Source organism: Heptranchias perlo, chromosome 2 (assembly GCF_035084215.1).
Source record: "Heptranchias perlo isolate sHepPer1 chromosome 2, sHepPer1.hap1, whole genome shotgun sequence".
In the NCBI taxonomy this organism is placed as follows: Eukaryota; Metazoa; Chordata; class Chondrichthyes; order Hexanchiformes; family Hexanchidae; genus Heptranchias; species Heptranchias perlo.
This window is the reverse complement of record NC_090326.1, coordinates 113488026-113509173: the sequence shown is the minus strand read 5'-3', so window position 1 is coordinate 113509173 and position 21148 is coordinate 113488026. Positions and strand designations below refer to the sequence as shown.

General features: G+C 42.7%; 1 protein-coding gene across 1 annotated transcript in view; it reads left to right on the top strand.

The window, feature by feature from the left end:
• The first annotated feature begins 6789 nt into the window (after positions 1–6789).
• LOC137342225 (raftlin-like) overlaps positions 6790–21148 on the top strand; it is a 129247-nt gene continuing 114888 nt past the window's right edge. The window contains exons 1-2 of the mRNA XM_068006024.1: positions 6790–6989; positions 13517–13672. Of these exons, the coding sequence (XP_067862125.1) occupies positions 13528–13672 (145 nt within the window). The 5' untranslated portion in view covers positions 6790–6989; positions 13517–13527. The remainder of the gene's footprint in view (positions 6990–13516; positions 13673–21148) is intronic.

The window sequence follows — 21148 nt, the reverse complement described above, 5'->3', positions numbered from 1 at the left end:
GGCAAATTAAGGACAATGCCTGTAGTTCTTCATGCAAAGAGAGATTCATGCTAGGATAGTGGAGGAAAAAGCTTCACTGTCATTTAGGAGACAACTGGATACTGTGATGGGGAGCACTGCATAGCATGGATATCTGCTATTTTAATGGAGGCATTAACCCAGTACAATAGTAATACACAGCGTACTTTCTCAGTTTAGGTTTTTGTGGATGGATAAGTTAAGATGGGCTGAATGGCATTCCTCATCTATATTTATCTTATGATTCTATGACATAAATCATTTCAAAGCAGATCATCATTTTCTTGAACTTGGTATTATTGTGATGAAAGTGTTTCATGGCTCCAATGGCTCTTCTTCCCTACCCCTAAAAATAAAGTTTTGCAAAACAATTTTTCATGAAGACACTGCTCTATTAACAGGCATTTGAAGTTCACATCCTTCCCTCCCACTTAGCTGCTTCATCTCTCATGGGGGATGATTATCATAAAGAATGCATTCAATTATTTATGTTAACACAATGTGGCATACCATTGTGTTATGCATAATTGATAATTCTACTTTTTCATCTTATGGAACGATATGGGGTCTTCCTTGATCTGTATACTTCACAAATCAAAATCATGTTTCACCGACACTTCTTTTTGAGCTGTTTCTTACCAGTCTAAAAAATGTAATATACCTATAAATGTAGTTAATTCAATTTTCCTAGTATTATTTAATGGATTTTCCTCAATGTGGATTATAAATAAAATGGGTTAATGGCTATTTAGTTAAAGCTAAAATTTGAGGTGTCATTTTTAATGGAATGGGGTTGATTTTTACCCACCCCATCCGGCAGGAACAGGATGGGGGTGGGGAGGAGGCGGAGTCTGTTAAAATTAATCAATTTCACTTACAGCCCCGTTCCCACTGTCATCATGCTGGCAGCCATTTTAGCTTCAGGTGGGTGAGGCAGGTGCCTCATGAATGCACACAATTCGGAGTCCTATGATGTAATTAAGACTCCCACTCGATTTTAACTGGGCAGATCAGAAGTCCCACCCAGCGCCCAACCTGCTGAGTAAAACCTCATGGGCTTGGCTCCAGGCACTGACTGTCACTGACTGCAAGCACTATTTAAAGGGGCACTCAGCTGCAACCATCCAGAGATCTGTGTACTGTTGTGATTAGTAGATTTCCAAGGCATTTTTCAGCTTTGAAATTGCTTCTTTCTGTTATTGGTCTGTCTCACTCACCCTAATTAAGCTCTCACAGCTTATCATGGGTGCCATTTTTGCTTCATTGCTTTCAATGGAGGAACAGTTGGAGGAAGAGGAGCAGCAGCAACCTCAACAACCAGGATGAGCACCGGGGGGCCTGTTAGAAGACACTGGTGAGAGGAGCTTCTCGTAGAAGACCATGCTCAGCCCACAGGATTTCTAAGCCGAGCTCATGTTCCAGGATGACTGAGAAATACTGCATCAGGAGGTTGAGCTTCACCAACCAGGCTGCTGCTCATATATACAGCCCTTACAACAGGACCTGCTGCCTGCTGGCCCAGGAGTCCATGTTTTGCCAGTGGCTCTGAAAATCACCATCACCCTTAACTTCTTTGCCTCAGGCTCCTTCTGGGCTGTTACAGGGGACATCACTTGTATCTCCCACTCTACAGTGCACAGCTGCATCAAGCACGTCACCAACGCTGTATTTGCCAGGACCAACCAATACATTTCTTTTCTCATGGATGTCAACAATCAAATTGAAAGAGCTCTGGGATTAGTGGAAATGGCTGGTTTTCCTCACGTGCAGGGCATTATAGACTGCACTCATGTAGCCATCAAAGGACCAGATGACAAGCCAGCAGCTTTTGTTTACAGGAAGGGCTATCACTCAATTAATGTCCAGCTGGTTTGTGACCACTGATGAAGAATCATGCAAGTCTGTGTCAGTTTCTCAGGCAACTTTCACGTGCCTCCATCCTGTGACACTCATTTATCCCCCCCATATTCTACCCATTCAGGAATGTAACAGGATCGCTTCTTGGGATCAAGGGCCATCCACTCCACACATGGCTGATGACACCTCTCCGCATCCCACCACGCCAGAACAGGTCAATTACAACCACAGCCATGAGACCACCAGGAACATCACTGAGCACATTACTGCACTATTGAAGTAAAGGTTCAGATGCTGGGTAGGTCTGGGAGCTCCCGACAATATGCCCCACACAAAATCTGTTGTACGATTGTAGTGAGCTGCATGGTGCACAACCTGGCAATACAAAGAGGATTGCAGATGGACGAGGCAGAGCAATAGGAAGAGTCCCATCTGACAAGGAAGAATTGGGTGAAGGTGAGGGAGAAGCAGAAGAAGGAAGGCCAGCATGATGCAATGCAGCCAGAGATGCTAGTGATCAGGTGATGATACAGCGTTTCCAATGACCTGTTCATTCCCCTCCCCTGAAAAGTTACATGAAGTCCCTCTCCATTAGCCGTCCTTGTTGCTCCCTTCGCCGCTCCCTTAATCCTGCATTAAAGAACATTCAAACCATTCAGCCAACTTCTAAATCAATGCCATACTGACAATCCAGACTCAGAAGTTGCAATGAAAAAACACTACAGACCAAAGCGCCAAATGTGATAAAGGTCATTAATTTAATGCAAATCACAATAATTGCCTTGATTTAATTTCTCATTCAAGTGTCAATCCATGGCACCTTTCTTATAAGAAGATTTCTTAACTCTACTACACATACAAGATCCTCCCTCAGTGGCTTCAGCAGAGCTGGTGGAGGGCTGCTGTTGCTCATGTTGCGATTCTTGAGATGCTCGTGGCTGGTGACTTCCTGGTGCTCGAGCCTGAAAGGGCACGCCTGCAGACCTCTGCACCTTGGCTGCTGCCGGGGCAGTCTGGCCCAGCTGGCACCATGGTGGGCATTGGTTCAGGGGATGGTGAGGAAGATGTGCTGACACCTGTGAGGGCAACGCGTACTGCTCCCATTGCTCCACTGCCACTCCCATGGGGCTGTGGCTCATCAGTCCAACTGATCTGCGGGAGAGCAGAGCATGGAAGATAAGTGATGCTTTGAAAGCCCTTATTTATTCAGTCCACCAGTCTCTCCAAGGTGGAGCCCTTTGAGCTGCCACCAAAACTGCAAAGACTGGTAACATCGACTCTCTCTGTGAGGGCCCGGCCGCAGTGACCCTGGAGGCAGCCACACTCTCCAAGGTAGGCTGCAGAGTGGAGATGCTGTCTGAAATGACACCAGGCAAGCTGGAAGAGGAGTCCTCCATTCTTTCAGCCATAGTGGTGAAACCCTACGGCCGGCCTTCCAATACCTGGTATAATTGCTTGTGTGAGGCAACAAATGTTCTTTTCAAGGCTGGGCTCCTGAAGTCCTCATCTCTGTCCTGCTCAGCAGAGCTGAGAGAGGACCTCGCTCTCCAGCGACCTGTCCCCTGCTCCTGCTCATTCGCGCTGGGAGCAACACCAGATGCAGAACCCTCTAATTCACTCTCTAAGCCACCGATGGGTGCCAGTCTCTGTGCTGGTGCTTGGGAGGGATGGAGTGCATGATGGTGCATCTGTAAGAGGATTGTCCTCCTCTCAGGTGTCTTCTTCAGAGGTTCTTGCTGCTGAGAATGACATGGAGGAAAAAGAAAGGGGACAAGAATTAGCATGGCATTGACAGACTGGACAGTAGCAGATGAAAGGCTTTACCATGCAGCTTGATGGTGTCAAGCTGGCTGAAGTTGCATTTTCTTGAGGTACATGAAAGGGTACAAGTAATAGTCAGATGGCCTGCCTCAACATGTCCAATTTGCACAGCTCTGGAGGGGCCACTGATCTCCAGAGCATGCCACTCCAGCTTCAACAGGATCATCAAGTTGGGTGTTCCTCCCATGGTCTTGCTTTTCTCCTGTGTTCTGCACCATCTTCCCTTACAGAAAGAGAGGGCGAGATTTGGTGAGAGTGTTCACTGAAAAAGAGAGCACACTGGGACTTCTGCTGGTAGTGCAGATGCTGAGAGTGAGAAGAAGCAAGATGCAAGCAGGATGATGAGGTGTTGAATGGAAAGCGAGTGGCTGGAGTGTGAAGTGAGGAAGGAGTCATGCTGATTCTGCAAAGGCTATCATGTGAGAACAGAATGCTGCTAGTGGCTGCTGTAAAGGGAGTAAGGAAGAGATGAGTGCATGTTTGTATGAGAGTTAGAGGCGGTATAATGTGCCTCTGTGATGGGTGGTGTAGGATGTGATTTATGGGAGGGAATTGTCCAGATTGCTGGGGGAGGGGGTGGGAATGACTATTTCCAGGTGTCATTGAGGGAAATGGAGAAATAAAGAGCCAAACTCACCATTGCTGTTCTTGTGAGGTCATTGAACCATTTCCTGCACTGGGTCCGGGGCCTGGGGATGATACTCCTGGAGCTCACAATCTCAGCCACCTCTCTCCAGGCCTGGTGCATGTCATATTTCACAATCTTCCTCCCATTCGTGGGAAACAGAACTCCCCACCTCACCCTCAGCTCTTTGGCCAGTGGCTCCAGGGAGGCCTCAGAGAACCTGGGAGCATGCTTCCGACTCATATCTCCAAAATAAACTCCTTGCAGCAATCTTGCAGAAGTAAAGAGGTGCAATCCCAGTTTAAATAGCCGGAAATTGCATCATAAGTATGGGCCAGCTTCCTGTTCCCGACAAAATCGGGTGGGAAACTCGTCAATCAAATGATAATGAGGCCCAGGAGTTAAAATACCTCGGGCCTGAAATCCGAGTTAATGAATGCGTTTTGCACCCGCCCCACCCCAAACCTGATGAGAGTTAAAAACGTTCAAGTCTGTTTCCCTTGGACGTAAGGGATCAGAGATAAGGGTCATACCGGGGGAACGACCAGGGTGAGAGAGAGTAATAGTTTTAATGGGGACAAGGGCATCAAAGGTGGAGGTGAGGGTGTGATTGAGCAGTGCAGAAATGTCATGGTGAATGGAGGGCCAAAGACCAGACAGTTGGGAATTTGAAAGTGCCGATGTCAGTGACGTGGGGGATAGTTCTTTCCAGGGGCGGACACAGAAGGAAGTGGGGTGGTAGGGAGAAGGGGGATGTAAGCGGAGAGGGATAAAAGGAAGTAATCAGAGATGGCCTTATCTGTGATTGACATGATGGGAGTAGAGAGGTCACGTGAAATGGCAAAGTCAAGGGGTAGCCGTGAATATGGGTAGGTGAGTTTATATGGAGGAAGAGTAATAGTCAGAACGAGTAAGGAAGAGGAGGGTCTGTGCTTGGGCTGAGAATTAGAGGCGGTATAATGTGCCCCTGTGATGGGTGGTGTAGGATGTGATTTAGGGGAGGGAATTGTCCAGATTGCTGGGGGAGGGGGGTGGGAATCATTATTTCCAGGTGTCATTGAGAGAAATGGAGAAATAAAGAGCCAAACTCACCATCGCTGCTCTTGTGAGGGCATTGAACCATTTCCTGCACTGAGTCCAGGTCCTGGGGATGATACTCCTGGAGCTCACCATCTCAGCCACCTCTCTCCAGGCTTGATGTACGTGGTCATTCCACGCAGGATATGTGTTGCACGCCATATTGGTTATGGTGCCCTGTAGTTAGGCCCATTGCCTATACAAATCGGTGGCCTAACGCTTATTTGAGGTCACTTTATGAAACTGGTTCCCGACTGATCGCAGTTTGCGCCGTGCATGTTACAGGTGAAAAGCAGCCAAACCAACGGTCTTTAAAGGGATGGCTGGAAGCTGCCACCAAAAGGGTAATTTTTACTTACCTGAATGTGGATCCAGGAGCAGGAATGCTCCATATTAAAACTGTGAGCTGCTGCCAGCTATTGCTCGCCCCCTCCCGATCACCACCCCCCCACCACCCCCCTCCCCCCCGTCTCAGTGGGCCTGGTAACGGCGCCAACATTGACTGACATTCGTCCCCTTCAGGCCTGGCGCACTGCACCTTGGGGCATGCCAGTTGCGTCCTGATAACGCCAATTTTGCATGGTCCTATTGTGCATCAGTTTTGGCGCGGCTGCTTGTGCCACGGTGGGGTCCGTGCCCAAAATCGGGAGAGAACCGATTTCTAGGCCCTGATGTTTTTTTTTAATTTACCACAACTACTTGCTTTTTTACTCCTTTTATTACAACCTGGGCTTTCAGGACTGTTAATCCTCAAAATTCCTTGCTTCGACATCGACCAGATAATTGAGTCCCTTGTGACTTTTCTTTTGGAAACAAGCAGGTCTTCTTTTTGTTTTATTTAAACGAAATTTCAATTAGTCACAGATTGTCCCAGGAGTGGATTGCCTCTTTAACAGTCTCCTCCAGAGATCCAAGTAATGGATTTCAGCCTTAGGGGGCTGGTCTGGGTCTTAAAATATGAATTTCATTGAAGAGTGAAGTCAGCATGCTGGCCAGCCCCATCTGGCTGCTGAACCGGTGCTCACACACACAGCTCAGCTGGTTAGACGTTTGTGATGCATTCTTGGCTGGTATTCTGCCTTTTGCCTCATACCCAGGTCACTTATTTTATTGATCTTTGCAAGACTGTAGCTGGTATTTTTGTGTCTTTTTCAAGCAATTGTGATTTGACCAGTGAAGCAGGAGGAGAAAAAATAAGAAAAACACTGAACTGTTACAGGATGTGGTTTTACTGAACACGCAGTACTGAAGATTAAAATTTTTGATGCATGACGTTTTCAACAGCAAAAGGAAGTCAACGGATAAATTTAGATTCAAAAACTTCAATTGTAGAATTTGTAAAAGAATCAGACCATTTTTCGTATGGCTCGGTTTGCTCCTATGTTTCTTGGAGTAGCTTCTTGTGCTTTGTTGCACTCAGCCTTTTCGAGTTAGTTCTTGCTCATAAAGCTGATCCAAGTTTCCTTCGGGGTCAGTAACTTCCTTTCCTGCGATGAGAGTATCTTTAATTGTGGTGGCATTTTGATTCCTCACAATTCTTGAACAGACTGCCGATTTCTTTGAAACTTTTTTTTTGGCAAGCATTCCTCAGGTAAATCAATAAAATAATTATTCGTGTGTTTGAATGTCGTTGTTAATTGTTTAAAATCAGTTGTATACTGTAAGCTTTTGATGCTAGTGCTAAAAGAGCTATAGTATTGCTGCGATGTAAACAATATTTTATCTGGGTTTTAGAATATAATCCTCGTTTCTTTTTCATCCTTCGTTTACTTCCTTTGATTAAATGCCACAGGAAATGTGTTACATTGGAAGTGTGAAACTGCCTAAAGTGCTCTTTCTTTAACTGTTTAAGGACCAAAGGAGTCCCCAAATGCCTGAAAATCAAGCATGGTCTGCAAGGCATTTTTTTGCAATGTTAAATTATGTTGATTTTCACGAATAATGGAGAAAGAGTGATCTCTTTATATTATACAATTAACATGTAAATTTTAGTTTGTAATGTTTTACACGTGGAATAAAAATAGCGTCAGTCTTCAAATGGTTAAACGTTCTGATTAGTATTTTTATTTTTCATAATTTCACACAATTTTAATGCATATGGAATTACTTTGGTGCCTATTGACAGCATGAGTATCCATATGCCATTTAAATAAAATAAAAATTTAGCTGAACTTGCATACTTAACTTTCTACACATATTTAGTGATTTATTAGTGGCTTCTCCGCAACCCCCTAAAAATTATTCCAGCAAGTATAGCATTGTTACAATTCTTTAAAATACAAACAATGTCTGGTTTACAAGGCTGTTGTTTTCTCTGTTGTTAAAGACAATATTGTACATAAGGCAAATCTTTTAGACTTTAACAGAGTCTGATGGAGAATCCTTTGAAAACTGCTGGCAATTGTGTTAAAAGTAAAACTAAAATCAATAATACAGCTGATGATAAAATGTTACACAATCCACTGTATGTCTGGTGGTGAGGATTCCAGCCTATGAGCACTTCAAAAACACTTTTGGTGCCTTCTTTTCTATATTAACTGCCATAATGGTTATCCCTGTTTTAGAGGAGAAGAAAAAAGAATAAAAGCACAGTATTTTCCTAAACCCGAGTCTGTGAAGAAATTGAAAAAAAATATTACCTCTTAATTTAGAGAGACCAGATCCAACCAATTGAAAACTGGTCTCAGCTGAGTAAAGTAACTTCTAGGAGAGGTTTTGAATTCCCAGTTCTGTCTTGTAAATGAAAAAAAAATGACCAAAACATCAGTGTAATATAGGATTTGAGAACTGTTATTCAGTCACTGAGAAAAATACCAATTATAAAATGTTTTACAACTTAATCTTAAGAAAAGAAAGAACAGTTTAAAAATAACGAACGCATGCCGCTATTTATAACAGGGTTTCAGAAATCATAACAGAATCAATACTGCATATTAGTCATCCATTGGAAACATTCCCTAATAGCAATCGACATAAACAGGTCATCTGTGGAATAATTTAATACTGAACCTATTATCACTGGTGCACTAAGATTCTTACTAGCACTTAGCGGACCACAAAATAAACACGAAACAGAAACTTAAAGGGGTGAGTTTAACCTCACTCGCTCGGCAGAAACTGGGTGAGTGGGCAGTTAAAATCCCCCAGGTTACTTACCTGACGGAACCCCGTGCCAGATCCCGCTGTTTCCAATTTTAAAGGACGCTTTTGCCCACCTAATTCATATATGCTAAAAAATGGGTAAATGGAGTTGAGGCACAGATTAGTCATGGTCTGACTGAATAGCAGAACAGACTCAAGGGGCTGAATGGCCACAGCGATTTTAACCGCCGGGATAAAAAAGGAGGGGGGGGGTCGCAATATTGGTTAAAGAAACAATTACAGCTGTGAGGAGGTATGTTAGAAGGATCATCAAGTGAGGCCATATGGGTTGAACTGAAGAACAAAAAAGGGGCAATCACACTGCTGGGAGTGTATTATAGACTCCCAAAGAGTCAGAGGGAGATAGAAGAGCAAATATTTAAGTAAATTTCTGAGAAATGCAAAGACAATAGGGCAGTAATAGGAGGGGATTTGAACTACCCTAATATTAACTGGGATACAAACAGTACAAAAGGTATAGAGGGCGCAGAATTCTTAAAATGCATTCAGGAGAACTTTCTTAGCTAGTACGTAGCAAGCCCAACAAGAGAGGGGGCAGTTCTGGACTTAGTTTTAGGGAATGAAGCTGGGTAGGTGGAAGGGGTATCAGTGGGAGAGCATTTTATTGGTAGTGATCATAATTCAGTTGGATTTAGCGTAGTTATTGAAAAGGACAAAGACAGGCCAGGCGTCAAAGTTCTCAATTGGGGAAAGGCCAATTTTATTAAGTTGAGATGTGATTTAGCAAAAGTGGACTAGAAACAGCTTTTTAAAAAATTATTCATTCATGGGACGTGGGCGTTGCTGGCAAGGCCAGCATTTATTGCCCATCCCTAATTGCCCTTGAGAAGTTGGTGGTGAGCCACCTTCTTGAATCGCTGCAGTCCGTGTGGTGAAGGTTCTCCCACAGTGCTGTTAGGTAGGGAGTTCCATGATTTTGACCCAGCGACGATGAAGGAACGGTGATATATTTCCAAGTCGGGATGGTGTGTGACTTGAAGGGGAACGTACAGGTGGTGTTGTTCCCATGTGCCTGAGGCATTCAAGAAGGAGTTAGTGAGGGTTCACAGCAAGTATGTTCCCACAAAGAAAAAGGATGGGACTCCCAAATCTAGAGCCCCCTGGAGGTCAAGGAGCATACAGGGTAGGATAAGGCAAAAAAGGGAAGCTTATGTCAGATACTGAGAGCTCAATACTGCAGAAAGCCTAGAGGAGAATAGAAAGTGCAGGGGTGAAATTAAAAGGGAAATTAGGAAAGCAAAGAAAGGGCATGAAAAAATATTGGCAAGTAAAATCAAGGAAAAACCAAAGATGTTTTATAAATACATAAAAAGCAAGAGAATAACTAAGGAAAGAGTGAGGCCCATTAGAGACCAAAAAGGTAACCCTATGCGTGGAGGTGGAAGATGTTGGTATGGTTCTTAATGAATACTTTGCAGTGTCTTCACAAAAGAGGGGGATGATGCAGACAATGTAGTTAAGGAGGAGAAGTGTGAAATATTAGATGGGATAAACATAGTGTGAGAGGAAATATTGAGGGGTTTAGCATCCTAGAAAGTAGATAAATTACCAGGCCCACATGAAACATATCCCAGGTTGTTAAAAGAAGCAAGGGAGGAAATAGCAGAGGCTCTGAACATCATTTTCCAAACCTCTCTGGCTATAGGCGTGATGCCAGAGGACTGGAGGACTGCTAATGTTGTACTGTTGTTTAAAAAGGGAGAAAGGGATAGACTGAGTAATTACAGGCCAGTCAGCCTAATCTTGGTGGTGGGCAAATTATTCAAAACAATTCTGAGGGACAGTATTAATCGTCATTTGGAAAGCACAGTTTAATCAAGGACAGTCAGCATGGATTTGTTACGGGAAGGTCATGTCTGACTAACCTGATTGAATTTTTTGAGGAGGTAACAAGGAGGGTCGATGAGGGTAGTGCATTTGATGTAGTTTACATGGATTTTAGCAAGGTCCCACATAGCAGACTGGTCTAAAACTACAAGCCCATGGGATCCAACGGAAAGTGGCAAGTTGGATCCAAAGTTGGCTCAGTGGCAGGAATCAAAGGGTAATGGTTGACGGGTGTTTTTGTGACTGGAAGGCTGTTTCCAGAGGGATTCCGCAGGGCTCAGTACTAGGTCCATTGCTTTTTGTGGTATATTTTAATGATTTAGACTTAAATGTAGGGGGCATGATTAAGAAGTTTGCAGATGATACAAAAGTTGGCTATGTGGTTGATAGTGAGGAGGAAAGCTGTAGTCTACAGGAAGATATCAATGGACTGGTCAGGTGGACAGAAAAGTGGCAAATGACGTTCAATCTGGAGAAGTGTGAGGTAATGCATTTGGGGAGGGCAAACAGGGCAAGGGAATACACAATAAATGGGAGGATACTGAGAAGTGTAGAGGAACAGAGGGACCTTGAAGTGCATGTCCACAGATCCCTGAAGGTAGCAGGACGGGTGATAAGGTGGTTAAGAAGGCATACGGGATACTTTCCTTTATTAGCTGAGGCATAGAATATAAGAGCAGGGAGGTTATGCTAGAATTATATAAAACACTAATTAGGCCACAGCTTGAGTACCATGTACAGTTCTGGTCACCACATTACAGGAAAGATGTGGTTGCACTAGAGGGGGTACAGAGGAGATTTACGAGGATGTTGCCAGGACTGGAGAATTTTAGCTATGAGGAAAGATTGGATAGGCTGGGGTTGTTTTCTTTGGAACAGACGAGGCTAAGGGGAGATTTAATTAAGGTGTATAACATTATGAGGGCCTAGATAGAGTGGATAGGAAGGACCTATTTCCCTTATCAGAGAGATCAATAACCAGGGGGCATAGATTTAAAGTAATTGGTAGAAGGATTAGAGGGGAGTTGAGGAGAATTTTTTTCACCCAGAGGGTGATGGGGGTCTGGAACTCTTTGCCTGAAAGGGTGGTAGAGGCAGAAACTCTCATCACATTTAAAAAGTACTTGGATATGCACTTGAAGTGCTGCAATCTACAAGGCTGCGAACCAAGAGCTGGAAAGTGGGATTGGGCTGGATAGCTCTTTTTCAGCCAGCACAGACATGATGGGCTGAATGGACTCCTGTGCCATAAATTTCTATGATTCTAATCAGGTTCCGATGACATAATCGGGCCCCGACAGCGATTTTAACTTCTGTCTGAAGCTATCACGGCCTTTCCGCCAGGTGAAGACCAGCATGAAGAGGATCGGGAACTTTCCTTTGTGGGACCAGGAGTGTGGCATATTAATGAGGCCCAGTGGTTGAAATTGCTGTGGCCTCATAGGAACAGCATTTGGCCATTCAGCCCTTCGAGTCTGTTCTGCTATTCAATCAGATCATGACTAATCTGTGCCTCAACTCCATTTACCCACCTTTGTTCCATATCCCTTGATACCCTTACCTAACAAAAAGCTATTAATCTCAGTCTTGAGAATTTTAATTGACCCAGCATCCACAGCTTTTTGAGGGATAGAGTTCCAGATTTCCACCACCCTTTGTGTGTAAAAGTGCTTTCTGATTTCACTCCTGAATGACCTGGCTTTAATTTTAAGATTATGCCCTGTTGTTCATGATTCCCCCATCAGAGGAAATAGTTTCTCTGGATCTACCCTTTTGAATGCTTTTGTCATTTTAAATACCTTGATTAGATCACCTCTCAATCTTCTAAACTTAAGGGGATACAAGCAACCTGTCCTCATAATTTAACTCCTTAAGTCCCGGTATCATTCTAGTGAAAATTGCCACGGGAGGCCAGGAAATTAACTGAAACCTGCTGGCGGTTAAGATCCTCCCCCCACCTCACCCCAATAGTGTGAAAAAAATACTTGGTGTGATACAGAAATACATTTAAACAATATTTATTCTTGTTCATTGTTGAACTGGTTTTTAGAAGTTTCTGGCCAAATGGTCCCCAAATTGTAAGGTGTTGCTGCTATCCTTATCTGCTTTAACTGTTTAGCACTGATTGCCACTTCATAACATTCAAAGAAACAAGTATTCTATCATCTCACCTTAAAATGCTTTTAAAGAAATAATTCTGAAATAAAAATTGAGATGTGTATGAAATTCTAAAACTTTATTTTCAGGATCTCATGGGTCAATCAGAGCCTTCAGTCTTGTCATTAATTTGACCCAGAAATGGTTTTGCAGGCCTCCAAGAGTTAAAGCAGTCTGCTCGTTTTGTCTTTAAATGAGCATGAACTCATTCTTCCTGTCCCAGTTTTGTCACTATTTAATTAGTATTTATTCCAGTCACACATAATTCTACCAGCAGTCTTTTTGTCAAATAGGAATTACTATTGGCAACGGAAACAGAAAATGCTGGAAATGTCAGCATCTGATAGCGAAAGATGGGTTGATGTCTTGGGTGGAAATCTTTAGTACTTTCTGCTATTGTTCCATATTACCAGCACTTTCACTTATTCTTTATCTTCTTACAGAATTAGCTATTAGACATTTGCAGGTTAGCACTGATATAAAAGATACTGAGATAGAACATGCAAACTAGCAATCAAAAGATTAGCTTTCAGCTTTGCTAATCAAGAGGACTGTGGTCAAGAAAGGAATACTGTTTAAAGCATCGGACAGTAAATAGTTGTGTGCCAAATGATGTGATCATTTTTCAGTTACATTATAGGAAATCAGAGCCATTTTAGCTCTGTATTAGTGATGTGCTGTAAAACAGTACAGACGGTTAAAACAGAGAAAACCAAATGTGGAAAATCTCTTGCAACTGAGACATTGCATTGTTAATGCTGCTAAATATTTCTATGACTACAGCTGTGTTGCTAAGGATGAAATCTACTGAAAAAACTGAATTTGGCATCTATGATAAATAGAATTCATCCAGTTTGTGGCCCATTTATTTAATTAAGATTTATTAAGTTTCCCAGAGAAATCTGACGGTGTCATTTATTGCTGCTGTGCTGTCATTTCTATTACTTTCTGAGCTTTTCTATTTTGAATTAGCAACTGGCAAAATGGGTTGTGGCCTGCCGAAGCTGGAAAAGGCTGATGAAAACAGCCCAGGCAAAATCTACTCAACACTTAAGAGACCACAAGTGGAAACTAAAGTGGGCATAGCCTATCAGTATAAGCTCCTGGACTTTACTACAGCAGACAGTGGTAAGTGGTGGTTAAGTTTACTACTCATATTATTGCAATGTAAAACAATGGATTGTGATCACTTGCATAATTATATTACTATCAAAGAAATATTCTTAAAGCAAGTGACACTCACCAAATATTCTCATGACTGACATGTTAAATTATATAGCTGACTATCTAAATAATGAAACAGTAAAGCAGTTGTCTCACACCACTGTAGAGTGATAGTCATTCTTCAAGCTGCCGTACACTATCTTAGGTAGTCACACATTGAGTGGAGACAGGATCCAGGGAATGAGGGGGTGGGAGCAGATATTCACTTCATACAAGCTAGTAAAGAGTATCATTTCTTTTTGATCCATTCTTATTATGAAAACTCTCACCACCCCAGTGATCTGATGGAAAATGCAATCCTTTTTGATCTGAGCTACAACCAAGGCACATACTAATACGTTGGCATCCATTTTTTAATGAATTTGGATAGAGAGGAACCACATTTAGGAGAACAAAATCCTAATGTGCTACTTCAATTACCACTTCACTGAATGGAATTCCACTCCGGCTGTAACAATATTACTAACCGGTGAACACTAACCTCCCCTTGTCCATAAGGAACAGGGAATATGTCTCATATATCAATAACATAAAGTATGGAACAACATAAAATCTTTCAAAATATCAGGTCTATTCCTACCAACAGACAATGCATCATTTCTACTGTCTTGAACTCCATCCAACTTCTTTAATCTCCTGAGCACCACAAATAACCATGGGGAAAACTTCCAAGAAGAAGAAACTCTGCAAATCTTTCCCCATCCCCCTAAATAATAAAGCAAAGCTCCAGGATATCAATCTAATATCATAACCAACCTAACTCAGCCCTGACAGGGTGCATTCCACAGATGAAATTTTCAGAAGCACAGGAAACATCATGTTCTGTACAGTATTTGATCATCCATGTCCATGTTTGTACTTAAAACCTTCAAATCCATTCTTAACCAAATACTTTTCCAGTTCCTTTTAAAAGTATTCATCAGTATGATACTAATTATTTTCAGTTATTCTATTCTACATATTTACTACTTTGTGGGGCAAACATTTCTACTGGCCTCACTTGAGGCTGCTTAATTTTGGATTCAGATCCTCTATCTTTATGTTCACAGTTTAAGTTTACTTGATTTACATCATAAAGACATATCACTTCCATACTCGGTCTTCCTTTATCCAGTGAAAACAAGTTCAATTGTTTTCAGAATTTAGAGTTATAAAGACACCCCAGAATTATGCTTGTTACTTTCCTCTCACCAAAATATCAATGACCTTTTGAAGCGGAGGGTTCTAAAATTGTTTACAGTATACCCAATATAGCCTTACCAGTAAGCCTTTTAGGGTTAAAATGTCAAATAAAGAAAGAATTTGCATTTGTATGGCACCTTTCATGATCTCAGGATGCCCCAAAGCACTTCACAGCCAATTAATTACCTTTGAAGTGTAGTCACTGTTGTAATATAGGAAACACGGCAGACAATTTGCGCACAGCAAGGTCCCACAAACAGCAAGAGATACATGGCCAATCTGTTTTAGTGATGTAGGTTGAGAGATAAATATTGGCCAGAACATCAGGGAGAATTCCCCTACCCATAGAGGAATAGTGCCATGGGATCTTTTATGTCCACCTGCGAGGGCAGACGGGGCCTCGGTTTAACGTCTCATCTGAAAGACACCTTAATGATGCATATAGTACTTGCTTAAGCCTTTTAATAACTGTTTCATGTAGATTGGTTGCTTTCAGTGAATGGTCACGAATGACAACAAATTCTTGTTCTTCTCCATCTTTACTAATTGACAACCATTTCCTGTTTCCTGTTTCATGATTCCTGTCCCATTGTGCACCATCAGATATTTATCCAGTGGGGCAATGGGAAAAACAGCTCGGTGAGAGTGGTGGGGATGCCGAGGTCTACCTCTGAGGTGGATCTTGTTGACCTGGTGCTGACCTAAATTGTTCAGGGTATTTCCGGGAGCAAAATGAGTGTAGATTGCTGGATTTTTGGTCTCGTTTTATTGAAGTGAAAGCTTTGACCCAGTGTAAAATAAAGCAGCAGTTTCAAGATGAGCTATCTGTTTTCCGTAACTAAGCCTGAACTTGTTTTTCTTATTTCATGAAGTGCATTCAGTAACAATTAAATAACCCCTTGATAGAATGAAAACCATTACAGTAAATCACATTGTAATAAACAAAGTTTCATTATGAAATTGTTTAATTCAAAGTTTGTCTATTTTATCCAATTTCTATAGTCTTAATAAAATTGGCTGTGTATCTAGATGTTGTTGGGAGCTTCTTGATGCACCTGTCCTCTGCTGATATTTCCTCCGCTAGTGATGCCATTTCCTAGGCCTATGTACTTCTCAGCAGAGAAAAACATATTTAGCTTTATGGAGTAAAATGTAACAATCGAGGAAAAGTGTGTTAAAAGTAGAAGGAAGCCAGGTTAAAAAGTGGCCATTACTGCTGTTCCAAAAAAAATAAGCAAAACATAACATTTGCCTGTTAAGATGGCTGTTAATGAGTTTTCAATGAAAGATGTGGGAGTTTTCAGCAGGGGAAATAAAAATAACTGTGGAATTTTTTGCTCATCTGTAAAACTGGAGTTAATGACTGGTTCCAAAATACTGAATTAGCACTGGAGCACCAACAGAATGAATGTTCAAGAAAGCCCACCGCCTCCACCTTCTCAGGATAACAAGGGATGGGCAATAAATGCAGCCTTGCCAGTGTCGCCCGCATTCTGAGAACAAATAAATAAAAATTAAAGTGCCCAGAATGGATCTAGATTCCACTTTCACAATGTTACACGTGTGACTGAGACACATTGGCCTCGATATTAATCCCCGAAGAAAGGCGGGAGATGGTCGGGGGTGGGGGGGGTGTTAAAGATTAAAAAACAGGGAACGCGTCTCCAACCTGCCACGTAAGCTCTTGTCGCCACATTCACGTTGGAGAGGCGGGACACTTCATTAAAATATTTAAATCAGGCTCCCACTGTGCAATTGGGAACATGATTTAAATTTAACAGTTGCCACATGGGTTTCCCAGGGCTCGGGAAACCCAGCAGTGAAAGGACCATAAGACCATAAGAGATAGGAGCAGGAGTAGGCCATTTGGCCCTTCGAGCCTGCTCCACCATTTAATGAGATCATGGCTGATCTGATTTTTACCTCAACTCCACTTTCCCGCCTTTTCCCCATATCCTTTGACTCCCTTGCCGATCAAAAATTTGTCTAACTCAGCCTTGAATGTATTCAATGACTCAGCCTCCACAGCTTTTTGGGGAAAAGAATTCCAAAGATTCACGACCCTCTGGGAGAAGAAATTCCTCCTCATTTCCGTCTTAAACAGGCGACCCCTTATTCTGAGACTATGCCCCCTAGTTTTAGATTCCCCCATGAGGGGTAACATCCTCTCATAGGAACATAGGAACATAGGAACAGGAGTAGGCCATTCAGCCCCTCGTGCCTGCTCCGCCATTTGATAAGATCATGACTGATCTATGATCTAACTCCATATACCTGTCTTTGGCCCATATCCCTTAATACCAAAAAGCTATCTCAGATTTAAATTTAGCAATTGAGCTAGTATCAATTGCCGTTTGTGGAAGAGAGTTCCAAACTTCTACCACCCTTTGTGTGTAGAAATGTTTTCTAATCTCGCTCCTGAAAGGTCTGGTTCTAATTTTTAGACTGTGCCCCCTACACCTAAAATCCCCAACCAGCGGAAATAGTTTCTCTCTATCCACCCTATCTGTTCCCCTTAATATCTTATAATCCCCTTTCAGCATCTACTCTATCGAGTCCCCTCAGAATCTTATATGTTTCAATAAGATCTCCTCTCATTCTTCTAAACTCCAAGGAGTATAGACCCAACCTGTTCAATCTTTCCTCATAAGATATCCCTTCCATACCCAGAATCAACCTAGTGAACCTTTTCTGAACTGCCTCCAATGCAAATATAAGGGCACCAGAACTGTACGCAGTACTCCAGACGTGGTCTAACCAGCACCCTGTACAGTTGTAGCATGACTTCCCTGCTTTTATATTCAATCCCCCTAGAAATAAAGGCCAATATTCCATTTGCCTTCCGGATTACCTGCTGCACCTGTATGTTGACTTTTTGTGTTTCATGTACGAGGACACCCAGATCCCTCTGTACCGCAGCATTTTGTAGTATTTCTCCATTCAAATAATATTTTGCTTTTTTATTTTTCCTCCCAAAGTGGATGACTTCACATTTTCCCACATTATATTCCATCTGCCAAATTTTTGGCTATTCGCTTAACCTGTCAATATCCCTTTGCAGACACTTTGTGTCCTCCTCGCAACTTGCTTTTCCACCTATCTTTGTATCATCAGCAAATTTGGCCACAATACACTCTGTTCCTTCATCCAAGTCATTGATATAGTAAATAGTTGAGGCCCCAGCACTGTGCCCTGCGGCACCCCACTAGTTACAGATTGCCATTTTGTAAATGACCCTTTTATCCCGACTCTCTGCTTTCGGTTAGTTAGCCAATCCTCTATCCATGCCAGTATATTACCCCCAACACCATGAGCTCTTATCTTGTGCAGTAACCTTTTATATGGCACCTTATCGAATGCCTTTTGGAAATCCAAATGTACTGCATCCATTGGTTCCCCTTTATCCACCCTGCCCGTTACTTCCTCAAAGAACTCTAATAAATTTGTCAGACACGATTTCCCCTTCATAAAATCATGTTGACTCTCCTTGATTGTATTATGAGTCTCCAAATGTCCTGCTACTACTTCCTTAATAATGGATTCTAGCATTTTCCCAATGACCGATGTTAGGCTAACTGGTCTATAGTTACCTGCTTTCTGTCTCACTCCCTTCTTGAATAGGGGTGTTACGTTTGCGGTTTTCGAATCTGCTGGGACCTTTCCAGAATCTAGTGAATTCTGGAAGATTACAACCAATGTATCCATTATCTTTGTAGCCACTTCCTTTAAGACCCTCGGATGCAAGCCATCAGGTCCAGGGGACTTGTCAGCCTTTAGACCGATTAATTTATCTAGTACTTTTTCTCTAGTGAGGGAGGCGGGAGCTGCCGGCTGAAGAAGGTAAATGCCTTTTACAGCACTCCTTGTGGACGAGGAGGAGCAGGAGTGCTTCCCCCGGCCCCTAAAGGAAGCCTTCAGCCTCCCCTTTGTGAATGTACGACCATCCACCCTCCTGCGATGGCCTCTCTTCCCCCCCACCCCACAACAAGCCCCAATCTCCAGCCCTCCTCCCTCCCAATTGCCAGGGTCCATCCCTAAGGGTCGCTGGCTGTGGCCTCCTGCCATTGGTTTTCCCACCTGGCAGCTGGCCAGCCTGTAAATTTGGAGGAAAGAAATTATAATGAGGTCCTGTTGTTAAATGCGGTGGGACCTCTGCTTCCCAGTCCTTGACGCATTCCCTGCCCGTTTTCTCCCTCCTCTGCACCCACCCTGCCATCCTGTAAATATTGGGACCACTGACTCCGGTATACAGAGAGCAGCATTACCATGAACTGATGCATGTATTTCTATCAACACTAAGGAAAACAGTAGGAGCAGTTTCACTCCTGAAGATTATGTTAGCAGTAATAATCCTCAATGTTACTGTGGTTTTTGTTTTAATGTGATTCCAAGCTTCACCTTTTTGTCAATGGGGCTGGAGCCTGTTGCTTATCAGTGGTGAGAGACTTACATTGGGAGTCTTACTTTCTGCAAGAAAACATAGAAAGGAGGGAGGAAGAGAGATAAACCAGAAAGAAAGCAGCAGGCACAAGGAAAAAGACAGCAGATGAGCTGAACATAAAATTAATGAAAAACTCTGAAAGATCATAAAATTGTGAGGCTGAACAAAAGGGGGTAATTTTGACTTTGGGCAGACTTCATTGGAAATGAAAATCGGAAAAAATGTATAACGGGTGGCTGAATCAATATCGCCCATTTTTACACAATTGCCTGAAGTTAAAATTACCCCCAAACTGTGAAACAATTAAAATTTAAAAAGAGATAGAGAGTAGATTTTACCCTTCTCTGCTCTTGGGCCATTGACATTCACAAGGCACAGAGAAGAGGTAAAATGGGCAGAGACCCATGAGCTCGGGTTTCCACCCCACCTGGAACTTTTTGGGGCTTCCCCAATCAGTGTGAGTGGGTTTGCGCCTGTCGTATAATGAAGTGGAACAGGTCATTACTGGACTCCCACCTCATTTTTCTTCAGGCTGCAGCTGATGGGCACCGTAGTGCAGGAGTACCTGAAGAACCTTGGGACAACATCCTGCCCCTGGACCTCCGTGAACCTGAGCGTCTATGAGGATCATAGGGGCAAGCTGAAGGTATGGCAGGCAAGTTAAAAAAAAATTGCTTAACCCTCGCTGGATAGGTAGCCAGAAAGCCCTGATATTGGCAACCGAGAGTGCAGCTGTAAAACTCACAGGCTTGCAGCTGTGCTGCCATTTCCTCCCTGATGTACAAGCACACAGCCAGCCAGGGGATGGACCTGCGCCTAAAGTCTGCCCGAGCCATACAAATGACCCAGGGAAGGGGAAACACACAGCTGCTTCCACTCAAACATAGCACATCTGAGGTGTGCTGCACCTGTCAGGTCCCCAGGGGAGGCCCATAGAGGAATATCTATTTTATAGTTTAACACAGAGGAAAACAAAATGAAACAGACACAATAAATGATATGAGATGGAAGGAAAAAGAGGAAAATTAATAGGAAAATCTACATAAAACAAATGGTCCCAACATTGCTGTAATGTCTTTGACTCAGCTTGATCATGGGATCATGACAGATTTTCCTGACATCATTCCAGTTCAAGCCCTTGATGAAACCCAGTTCACACTGTGTAAGACACTGTTCCAGGCTGTTTACTGACAGTCAATGGTGCTTGTTATCCCTTCAGCTCCAAAAAGGTTATTTATTTTCTGCATTGTGAAAGTTTGTGAACTGGGCTTTAGGGATTCAGTGCTCTCTTCAGTTGCCTGCTCTCTCTGGTTGGATTAAAGACAACAGGGGTCAAATTCAACTTTGACGGGAATGCAAAACGTCCGGTAATGAATTGGCCACCCGTTATACACCCTGCCCTACTTTCCTTTCCCACCGAAGTTTAATTTCATCCCCAACATTTCAATTCAATACCATTAAAATGTTTAAAAATAGAGAGAGTAGCCTCTGTTTCTAAAAACGGAAAATAAAGCCAATTGTCACTGGGAATTCACTGGCTTATTTAATTGCTGCATGGTCCAGCCCTCACCATCAATACAGTCTTTTTGGTAGAATATTCTTTGACAGATTTTCATTTTATACTGCTACTATGTTGACAATGTAAAATGTTGACATTGAGAATATGTGGTGTTTCACATTGGCGCAAAACTAATATTCTTCAAAGTGTCTAATTCTCCAAGGTATTATCATTTTGATATTGTAGTACATAAATGGTT